We start from the raw sequence: 12290 nt of genomic DNA, 5'->3' as shown, positions 1-12290 counted from the left end.
ATTAGAACAAAGACACACTCAAAAAAACAATTTTAATCCTTAATATATTTCCTCCATCATAGGAAAAATGCTACAAGAACATGTTAAAAACACCAAAAACACACATTTTATTAGCATGGGCATTTAATAATATTATTCTGCCACTGAATACTCAGGGGGGTCCCACCTGTGTTGAGGCTGAACACCTTTCAGCTGATACATCTTTAACAAAAACAGAGTACAAAAGACGGCAAGACAGTCAAACCTGCGATTAAATCACACATGTACTTTAGCTGAAAGTGATAGAAAGCTCATGTTGAGTTAAATGTAAGGAAAGTGAAATACTATCAGAGTCACAAATGATAGTCTTAAGGTTTTTATTGCCAGTATAAAGAGGAGGGATGCAGCTGCTAAACGATTTTCACTGCAGGAGGGGATTTAAATGCATATATTTTATCTAAGATCTTATGTAGCAACCCCAGCAGAACGGGAGGACCTGGCCAGGTAAAGCAATTTTTTAACACAAAACCTTTTTTTAAAATAACAATCTTCACTGAAGATAATCACAAGCAAATGAATGGTTCTTTTTGATTTTGAATAGTGTTTTGCTTATTTTCCTTTTATATTTAGCAGTTAAATATTTATTATTGCTCTATGCATTGAAAGAGCTGACTTCTTTTAGACTATTTTCTCTCTACAACCACGTTTGAAATCAAGTTGAGGGAGAAACCCTCACAACAATGTAATTTTAAGTTTTAATTAGGATAACATACTTTGGTAAGCTGATAATGTCATAACAAGGACCTTTAGTTAAGCTGAGTTCTAGACCATATGTTCTCTTACTTATTGTTTTGGTTGAAAAAGTCAACTTTAGAATAAGCAAATGACCAAACTTTTTCAAAATTGTTGACCCCTTGATGCCTGAATTTATTTCCTGCTAGGTAAACAAAATTTTTGTAATGTTTTTGCTTTTATGTAGATGTGAACTTAAGGTAATTTTGGAGCAGAAGTAGGTCAATGCATGTTTGCATCAATAGGTGTCAAGGGGTTAAAAGGTTAAATGCTTTTTTACTGAATGCTTGTCTAGGTGATCAGTTGCGTAGCAATTTCTTACCTTTGCTGGAGACTTAAAACAACCAATAAAGAGTTTAAATGGTACATTAACAGATGGAGAAAACCTCCTCTCCGGCTAAGCAAAAATGTCCATTTAAATGTCTTTAATAGTCTGAAAATTGTTCTATTTGAAGTATTTGAAATGAGTGCAGAAAGTACAATTTTTATGTTGGCCTTTTGTCACTAGCATTCCTGGTCTGCGGAGTGGAACTGTCTCTAATTCAATCCGGTTGGTCACACTGCCATCCATTTCTCTTCACCACAGCTACCGCCGACTCCTGCCGGTTTCTGTTAATGGAGATATCACCTCCTCTCTCCCCTTCTCTGCCTCGGCACTCTCTTTGTTGTCCTTTTCCATCCACTCCACTTTCAGTTGACTTCCTTCACATCGTTCGGCTGTGCCTTTTCATTTGTCCATGCAGTGAGACTAATTGACAGAAGGCCATCAATAAATATAGGCATGCAGCAACTTAAAAAGGAAAATTGGTCTGTACTGGGTTTCAAGACTTTCTCCCTCACTATGGTCTCCTGCTGTAAGTCCACTTTCAATTCCGATGTAGAATAAAGTAGGAAAGTAGATGACAAAGAAATCAAATGGGGTTTCTCACTTAAAGTGAATTTTCAAGGAAAAGAACATATTGATTTCCCTATCTACAATGGTTATCTCCTTTATAGAATCACTGTAAAAATTCTGAAGACATTTGGCACCAAACTAGAAAGACATGCACTCACCAGCTACTTTATTGGGTACACCTTGCCAGTACCAGGTTGGACCCCCTTTTTGCCTCCAGAACTGCCTTAATCCTTGGTGACATAGATTCAACAAGGTACTGGAAACATTCCTCAGAGATTTTGGTCCGTATTGACATGACAGCAGCACGCAGTTGCTGCAGATTTGTTGGCTGCACATCCATGATGCCAATCTCCTGTTCCACCACATCTCAAAGGTGCTCTATTGGTTTGAGAAGAGGTGACTGTGGAAACCATTTGAGTTCAGTAAACACATTGTCAAAAAAAAAACAGTCTGAGATGATTCCAGCTTTGAAATTAAGTCAATCTTTATTTATAAAGCGCTTTTCATTCCCAGAGGAAACTCAAAGCGCTGTACATGAAAACAAATCCTTTTAACTTTATGACATGGAATGTTATCCTGCTGAAAGTTGCCATCAGACGATGGTACGCTGTGGTCATAAAGGATGGACATGGTCAGGAGCTATAACCCTAACCCTAACCCCCAGACCATTACACCACCACCAGCTTGAACTGATGAAACAAGGCAGGATGGATCCATGCTTTCATGTTGTTGACACCAATTTCTGATCCTATCCAAATGTCACAGCAGAAATGGAGTCTCATCAGACCAGACAACGTTTTTCCTATCTTTTATTGTCCAATTTTGGTTAATCTGTGTGAGTTGTAGCCTCAGTTTCCTGTTTTTAGCTGACAGAAGTGGTCTTCTGCTGATGTTCTTCTGCAGACCTCGGTTGTAACCAGTGGTTATTTGAGTTTCTGTTGTCTTTCAATCAGCTAGAACCAGTCTGGCTATTCTCCTCTGACCTCTGGCATCAACAAGGTTTTTCTGCCGCCAGAACTACCGCTCACTGAATATTTTCTCTTTTTCACACCCTAGAGATGATGGAGGGTGAAAATCCCTGTAAATCAGCAGTTTCTGAAATACTCAGACCAGCCCGTCTGGCACCAACAACCATGCCACGTTCAAAGTCACCTCAATCACCTTCCTTCTCCATTCTGATGCTCAGTTTGAACTGCAGCAGATTTTCTTGACCGTGTCTACATGCCTAAAGGCATTTAGTTGCTGCCAGATGATTGGCTGATAAGGAATTTACATTAACGAGCATTTGGATAGGTTAGCCTAATAAAGGAGTCAGTGAGTGTATATCTCAGGGTTATATCATTTTCTAACAAGATCTAAACAAATAAATATAGTGGAAAACTCCAAGTGATCATCTTTCAACAGACGAACTGTACAGCTTTTGTTACTTTCCTAGGTAGCCAATTATTTAAAATATGACAGAGACCAGCACACTTCTCCTCAGTTACCATCATCTCAGTAATGAACAAAGGAGAAAATGATCACCTTTGAGACAGTTTAACCTTGAATGCAAACATATCATAATCTTGTCAAAGTAAAGCTTGGAGAAAAGCAGAAACACTAGAATTAAAACATAACAAGTGTACCGAATAAAAGAGGACAGTGGAATCTTTGGATGTAGACTGGATTGTTTTTGTAATGATGTAAAAGTACGCCTTTTCAGTAAAAAATATTCAGAATTCAAAACTTAAGTCCTTAAGTAAGTTTAGATCATAAATACACCATTTAACAGTTAAGAATATTTAATTCAAAATATAATATTCTTAACTGTTAAATGGTGTGTTAAATAGTATTAGTATCAAATATTGGATTTGTTTTCATATATGGGTTGAAATATAATGCAGATTTTGACAGTATTTTTAAGCTGAAAAAAGGAAGTTTTAAAAACTTACCCCAGATTAGGATACAACTTATAAAAACAGACCATGAAGCAAAAGATCGTGTTGTTCAGAGTAAAAACAAGTGAGGGTCAGTCTGTCAGATGAAGTGATAAGGATGTTTAATGTTAATGATTTGAAATATATCTATTATTGCAAAACCCCTTTGGAACTCTATTACCCAAATCCAACACTTGTGGCTAAAAACTTTAGGTCCAAATAGAATATTGTTTTATTTATGTCATATAACAGACAAACACATGCAGTTATATCATCAAGATATTTAGATATTCCTTCATTACAAACGGAGATGTTTTTTTATATATATTTAGAGGTTTCATTACAGTAACCTTGAAAGGCAACAGTAAAAGAAAAGTTGTCAAGAAAAATTCCATTAAAGTAATGAAGCATAATTTTAAGAAAACAAACAGTCTAAGTGACTAAGAGACTTTTATATCAGTTTGGATTCAGCTTCAGTCTGTGCTGCAGCCGTTTTCCAGTGTATAAAGACATATCTCGTGTCCTATATCAGAACTAAGCAGAGCAAAGAATTATCTCTGTTTTTAAAGTGAAGAGATAATAGATATTCATACTAAAATTGTCACCATTTTCTGAAATATTTTTTGCCAACTCAGCCTTTAGGATCTCTAAAGATTTTGCAGACTCATCAAATTCAACAGAGAGAGCAAGACTCGCTCAGTTTTTCTCACATCCCGATGCAAACAGGATGTATTTGTCAGTTCACAGTCCTGCTTGTTTTTTTCTGTTCATTTTCTCATGGATTTCATATCATTACTGTTTCTTTTTTATCTGTGATTTTCATCAGGCATTTCCATGGCCATTTAACCTAAAAACACTGATGCATTTAACCAATTATCAGTTTATGTTTTCCTGTGTAACAACAAGCAATTAAGAATTAGAGCTGTGTTTCGTGGGTTAGTTCACTTTGATATAGTCACCAGGAAGTGCAAAAAAGAGGGTTGTGTGTCGCAGAGCAATTATGGTGCATCTGTGACCCACATAGTGTCTTTGAGTTGAGGAAGAAACCACTGCACGGTGGGCAAAAGCTAAATTAAATTGAACTCTCCATAAACTAATTGTCTTTGGAACTGAGGGGCTTTATGTCTCGTGGCTAATGGAGTTCAGAGTTTATGACCCCTTTAATAAGTTACTAAGGAAACAACACTTAATAACAAACTATGGGACCTACTGCAGATCTGAGGATAAAGGGTCCTGCGAGACACTGAGTGGGGAGAATTCGCTTTCAGAGAGTGAACCACTCTTCTACTTTGACCTAGTTTTGCTTTAGGAGATTCATTTTTAGGTAGAATTCAATGTTTCCTATTATTTTGTACATTTTATACCTATTTTATTGCCTGCAAAATAGTCACGACACCTTTCAGATGAGCTGAATTTGTTTTTATCTTCTGTTGAGTTTTTATGCATACTTCTTTTTTACCATAGTTGCTTCTTTTTTTCAAAATCACTTTTAATGTAAATAGTTGCATTTTGTATCCATGTCGCTCCCAGTGAATGAATGAATGAATTATTCCCCAAATTTGTTTGATTTCCTATTGCAATTGTATTTTCGATTCAGATAAAGTCATAATCGTTTAATATCATAGTTTGTCACCAAAATGTCCTGGATAAACCCTGTTTTTGCCTGACACTGGCCGGGATGGGCTCCAGCAACACTGAGACCCCAAAAGGGATGAAGAGGTCTTGTAATATGGATGGATGGATGGATGGATGGATGGATGGATGGATGGATGGATGGATGGATGGATGGATGGATGGATGGATGGTACCAGATATTTTTGTGAAGACTCATGCAAAGGCGGGTAGATTTGGGTTGGTGTCTGTTAAAAATTGATCTGACTGAAAACTCAGTGGCATTTGTATTTAAATTGCTCTTGGGTTGCATGGTGACACGGTGGTCAGAGCTCTTGTCTCACAGCAAGAAAGCCCTGTTTTTTTTAGGAAACTAACTGAAGTTTGTGGAAAATGGCAAAAAAAAAGTCTTAAACAAAGCTCTAATAAGGCTCAAATAAGCGTGAAGTCAAAGTCATATCATCCATCTGGCAAGTAATTAACTCTAAAGAAGAAGCTAAATGCAATTAATCTCCATAAAATCTTAACTGAGATCACTAGAAGAGTGACTCTGGAAGCTGTGGTAATTTATTTTTACCACCAATCGAAGGTTTAGTTTTAAATGTAGCTTTTTTTCACTGTGACTGTTTGCGAGTCACAGTCAATTTTCAAAGGAATCTTAATAGTGTTGCCATTCTTAGTTGAAGTCCCCTTCCGGTCAGGAGACTGTGGCCCTCCCAGCATGTTTTGCGTGTCACAAATATGATCTTTTTCCATTGGCATCTTTTCATCTTCTTCTGAATCTCAATGATTTTAATATTGAAATGATCAGAAAATAAATTTTAAGCTTAATGTTTTAATATATGTCCTCCATGAGAAAAATGCCACAAGAACATGTAAAAAATTCCATTTTTATTGGAGTGGGTCTTTAAGCAACGTTTCCCTGCCTGCTGCTTTTTCCTTTTCTATCTTCCGTCCTTTAATTTCCATGCCCTCAGGTTTTCTGTATTTTCGTTTACGGGTTGCCTCTTTTCTCGCATCTTGTCTTTTACACTTCCTGCGTGAACGCACACTTTCTCTCCTAAGGTGAGAGGATGCAAACGGGTGTGCAAATGTGCACGCTTACCCAGGTTTAATTACGGCTCCTTCTGCCAGGACACAAGGAGGTCACTGTAAATTTACTCGATCTGCTCTCCCGCATAAGTCAATACAGGCTTTGTCATTATTCTTTTAAATTACTTAAATATTGATGCACTGCGTTGGGACGTTTTATTTCTATTATTAGCTTTCTTGTAATGATTCACCTCTTTAAGCCTTTTTTCTTTTCACTTTATCAAGTGCACGTGTTTCCTTCTTGGTTTAAACGAAGCAGAGAAAGAAAACTGCTTCATGCTTAGTTGCAAGATAAAGACAGTTAGTAAAAGCTGTGGACTCAGTGACCCCTGATGGCAAATTTGCAGCTTTTGCTCAAAGTGAAGGGAGGAAAAAAGCAGGAGTGTGAGAGAAAACCATTCAGATTTGTTCTTTAGGAGATCCTTAAACTTTAAATTGTTCGAAAAATTAAATTAAGAGTTTCTCTATGTGATTGTTTCACAGGGTTGTCATAACTTGTACTTATTTGTCTAAAAATATGTCATTCTTGTTGGAAAGATTTGACCTTTGCAACAATCATTGCTGAGAAAGATAACTTTATTCCAGTAAAACTGCTTTCAAATTAATTCTGAAAAAAAACAGATGTAGATTTAGGATAATCTTATCATATTGTCCTAAATCTGATCAGATTCATGTGATGTAACCCATCTTTTAGTACAAGCGGGAACCACTCAAACAACAGCCTAATGTGATTTACAGGAAGCTTGTTTGTGCATTTCTATGAACATTCTCCTTTGGTAACAGATTTTTCTGCAGACTTCTGAAAATGCTGTTTGAAACTTTAGAACTCTTAGTCTTTTTTTAATTTGCAGTCTGATGCTGCAATGGCCGCAGATGTTTCATTAGATGTGATCAAAGACAACAGGCGTTTTGGCAGCCTGTAACTCTGACACTGTTAATCTTATCAAAGGAATCAGCTGCAACCAAAATGGGTTTTTATTAACCTCACTCGCAGGAAAGGAAAGGAAGGCAGCATCTGTGTCGTCTGGTTCCACATCCACCAGCTTGGACTGAATTGACCTTTTAGCTCACAGTTTTGTTCTTTTCTTTCATTTGTACACGTCACCTGAAAGATGAGTCTGAGGCTTTGTGTGCACTAATCCAGGCTCAAATTACTCTAAGTGTAGCTCTTGGTATACAGAGTCTCTTTTTGGGATTACCTCATAAATGTAAAAAGGTTGACTTTATTTACAGCTCTGACAGGATTTTTTCTTCTTCCTCTTTATACCATCTTGCCTCAGTGTTTGACATATTTGGTTCAGTGCAGGAATGTCAAGGATGAATACCTTAAATTCATCATTAATAGCTTTACGGTGCTTCACATAATGAAAGCCATTTTGGAAACGGCTCATTTCCATGGTCTGATGTGCGCTCTTCCTCTAAAACCGCTCTTCTGTTAGACTCCGTTTAATGAGGCACAGCTCTGCTGTGTCATCCACCACCCAATTTATTTGGAATAAATATAAGACCTTGAGCTTGAAATTGAACCTGCTATCCATGAGTAAACACCACTGGGTGTGTGCACAGCATGTAGACCTGCTGAAGACATCTGTAAAGGTAAATGAAAGGCTGTGTGCACATCATGGATTAAAAGGTATTTTCACCAAAAAGATCAGAAAGGCAGATGTGAAAAATTACTTTTTCATCCTATTCATAAATTGGATTGATAGCTCCGCCCACCTTAATAAGTTCCAGGATATTGGACAGGAAAAAGTAAGTTTTGATAGCTCCACCCATGGCGCCACCCATTAAAAAACACTCACCTAATAATGCAGAAATTTAAGCTTCAAAACAACTTGTTTGAAGACCCACTTCATTTTTTTTTACATGTTCTTGTGACATTTTTCTCATGACAGAGGACATACAGTATATCAAATTAAGCTTAAAATAGCATTTCTGAGTATTTCTTTATCCAAAATGTTTGAAAAGGTTTGAAGGGGTGACGTACAAGTTACTACAGCAAGCCACAAGGTCCCTGCCTTGCTCCATTCTGATGCATACACTTGGAGACTAACAGATCCATGTTCGTCTTTGTTTCCCTCGTCTGAGCTGACATCTGGATCAGAACTGCACAGCTAGATAGATGGCTGTAAGCTGGCGGGAGAGAGCGTATAAACAAATGAATGATGGGAATTGGGTCCAGGCTTACTCCACATGTAAGGCGCACAACTCCTGCCGCTCTGCAGAAACTATACCCTAGAACAGTGTTTTTCAACCTTTTTTGAGCCACGGCACACTTTAACCTTGACAAAAATCCCGCGGCACACCAGCATCCCAAAAAAAAAAAAAAAAAAAAGCAGAGACATAGTCTGTTTTGATCTACAGCCCCCCCCCCCTGTGGCAGAAAAAGCAGGAAGTTGCAGATGTTTTTCTAAAAGATGTAATAAAAGTTAAGTTACATACAAACTGTATGTTAGTTGTGTTTTCAAGACGCTGTCCCTTTAAGCCAATGCATCATGGGAGATGTAGTGTGAAAACTGCGAGAAAACGGCAGAAAGACTCGCGTCTCTGAGCTTCATGGTTTTGTTCACTTGTTCCACGGCCTGATACCGGATTCTGTGGAAAGCTACACCGCTAAAGACGAGCTTTAGCTGGTGTTTTTGTCGGAACTGACTGAGTTATGAGCTAAATTGGAACAAGGAAGTGAATACTTTAAACACTTCTGATTGGTCAGACTGATGACATGTGATTAAGCCTTCAAGAATGATTGGTGGAGTCGTGGAGACAGTAAAAGCTGCGGGACTTTTCCTTACACAGTTATAGCTGCAGCTATTTCGCGTTGTCGTCATTCTTATCATAATGTCTTTAATAGAATCAAATAAACACAAAGAAAAAAGTATTTTATGATCGTTTATATTCCTAACTACTCAGTGTTTTATCAGGACCTGTTTGGATGAACAAAGAGCTGATTTCCTGGAGATGGGAAATGCTTTTAGATCAGTTAATGAGGGCAATTTTCCACGGCACACTTGACCATCTCGCACACTGGTTGAAAAACACTGTCCTAGAAAACAACAGTTTTTTTTCCTGCCAAAAATGCATAAAAAAGACCACTGTGCATGCTTTGAAAAAAAAATCAAAATAAGATTGGAGTGGGAAATTTAAAAAATTACAATGAATAGAAAAGAAAGGAATCAACATCAGAAAGTTGTTGACACCAGACTGTATCAGAGTTCATTGTTGGCATACAATTTTACTTGACACATGGGAATTAATGGGAAATTGCCCCCTTTTGCCACTACCCTATATTGGTCATTTGAAATACAGCAACACTGAGTAGTTAAGAGCTGGATTTAAATTTGGGAACAGAAAGTGGAAGCTCGGTCTCAATAGTGGCTCAGTTTAATGTAAACTGACTTAAATAGAACTGTTAGGGTCGATGTTACACATTAAAAATATTTACATTTTCAATGAGTTTGAGTTTGTACCTCATCTATGACATTATCTATGTTGTGTCTTTGATATGTGAAGGCAAACATGCACTCTCCTCCTTTCATTCCAAGCAGAGCAGATGCATGCTGTGTGCTGCAGTCCTTTTCCTCTGCTGGATGAGCATAGGATGACACCATTAGCATTATGCTTTTGCTCTTCTCTTTTCCTCCCGATAATAGAATGGCCAGGTTCGTTTTCAGGACAATGAAATTGCCACTAAATAGACCCGCTGAGATCTTTCAGGGAAATTGGAGTGCTTCATATCAAAAATCAAATTAAAAAACAAAACACCATTGTAATAAAAATGTGGTGAAAATGTTCAGAAAGTTAGATGATAAAATGAAAAATGTGCATTAACAATCTGGAACCTTGGATTTTAAAGCTCTTGGTTTCTGGAAAAGGTACATTAAGAACACAGAACATTAAATAGAACACGTCTGAGTGGTTAAACCTTCAGTATTTATAAAAAAAAATCTTATATTTAAAAAAGAAAGCTAGCACTTGAACGTTGACTGGATGTGTAGTAGCAAGTCAAAATGGGTTATAATTTTATCCCTCCTTCATTTTGATCTCTTTTCAAGCAAACTGTGACCCTGCTCTTAAGAAAGTTTGGCATCTAGTGGGGAAGAAAATGGGATAGTAGGACAAAACTGCAGGAATTAGAAGAAAAAGCTTGGAGAGGGCTTTAGGAATGTTTTGATGCATTTTAAATCACTACCAGCTGGACGTGTCATCTGCTCATTGGCATGAGACAAAATGCTTTTCCTCAGCAGTTTGAAAGGTCAGGGTGACAGCCCACTCCCCAGAGAGTCAAAGTGAAGACCAGCAATATTCCTCGTGTGTGTGTGTTTGTGTGTGTGTGTGTGTGTGTGTGTGTGCAACTTTACACATAACAGCCATATTCCTTTGTTGCTAGAACAAGCTCCTATTTGGGAGGTCCAGTTGCAAGGAAGGGGAGGGAAGTTTAATATACAGTGACAACAATTACTCAGAGTGACAGGGATCTGTGTAAAGCTCTGAATAATCCACTACTGTGGAACCTTGCAGGACTGGGCATCATGAGGGGAAAAAAACTGTAGAAGTAGAGATTAAGTCCAAAATGTCCAGAATGCATAGCAAAAAATTGATATTTTGATTGATTCAGGACCTTTATGTCACAGAAGTTTTGTGGCAGTAATTTATCAGATGATTTGTTTGTTTTTTTAATTTAGACAATTGTAGCTTTTAGCCTGTTATTCATGCTGTCAACTGCAAAGATAGAACACAGAAGAGGAAGATTACTTTTCTTGTTTTCTTGTTTTAGGTTCCTAGATTACCTTGGCATGGTTGAATCTCTGCAAATCGAATTGAAACTACAGCCAGAGTGTTTCTTTCTCTCTTTTACATTCACAGTTAACAAGCACAAGCCATGGATAGAGACTTCTTACCACGGAGTGATCACAGAGAACATGGACACGGTGCTGCTGGACCCTCCTCTGGTAGCTCTAGACAAAGATTCTCCTCTCCCCTTTGCTGGTAAGGAAATGCAAATTCACCCTGACCCATCCTACTGCATCTAAAGTGAATGGGGTCTGCAGTGAACTGCAGCACATACACATGTAGCACACAGACTCTACTCCCACTTCATCTTACGACCTCAACAAAGCTTGAGCACAATTGGAGCTTCGCAAGACAAGAACAGATGATATAGCACTTCTTTGCGCTCACATTTTCTCCCAAAAGCATTTTAAAAAAAAATCTGTTTTTTATTGTTTTGTTTTCTCTCCATATTGTGTTGCCGTAAAGTATTCAAAGCCTTTTACTAGCCTGAAGAGAATGTTTTGACTTAAGTTATACCCAAATTATTATTCATTATTAATAAACTGGGTATTGGGGCGTTGAGATGTGATTTCTAATTCTGACGGGCCCAGATCATTAAAAACCTTATCTCTAGATGACAGATTCGGTTTTTGATTTTGTTATTTAATGAGTGCTGGAAGGAGAAACAGATCCCGCTGACGGTTATGGAAGAAGAGAGATGAAATCAGCCTTTATGATTGGACAAAGTACTCAGAAACACAAAGTCAAACGGAGAGACTTTTGGCAGCCTGGGCTTAACTGCTCATTATGGCAAAATGACTCTTATTAATCAAAGTGCTGACAACCATGGAGAACTGAAACGTCAGCTATTTTTCTCCCTCAGTTCTTTTCTCGTGTCTTTGATCCTATTTTTAACTTTTTTTCGAACAGTATGTGTTGTGGTGTAAAGAATATGGTAACAGAATCTGAAAAGGCTTTAAAACCGCACTCTAATCATCTTTTGAGCTATTTTTAAAGCATTCCTATTGATCTTTTAATTATAATTATGTTATTTTTAGCAAAAATCAAACAACCTGTGTAATTTCCTAGGACATAGCTTCTGCAGAGCAGCAGGAGTTCATTGGCGCATAGTAAGCCTGCGTCTACTTCCCAACATTCCTTTGTTTTCCATGCTCTCCCGGCAGCTTACAGCCTCTCACAACCCTAACCTAACATTACTGGTGCAACAAAAATGC

At 37.7% G+C, this 12290-nt stretch overlaps 1 protein-coding gene across 1 annotated transcript in view; it reads left to right on the top strand.

The window, feature by feature from the left end:
- LOC101166581 (calsyntenin-2) overlaps positions 1 to 12290 on the top strand; it is a 141671-nt gene that overhangs the window by 62437 nt on the left and 66944 nt on the right. Inside the window, exon 2 of the mRNA XM_011486645.3 lies at positions 11149 to 11271. Within this exon, the coding sequence (XP_011484947.2) occupies positions 11149 to 11271 (123 nt within the window). The remainder of the gene's footprint in view (positions 1 to 11148; positions 11272 to 12290) is intronic.

Source organism: Oryzias latipes, chromosome 17 (assembly GCF_002234675.1).
Source record: "Oryzias latipes chromosome 17, ASM223467v1".
Taxonomy (NCBI): Eukaryota; Metazoa; Chordata; class Actinopteri; order Beloniformes; family Adrianichthyidae; genus Oryzias; species Oryzias latipes.
This window is presented reverse-complemented; position numbering and strand designations above follow the sequence as displayed.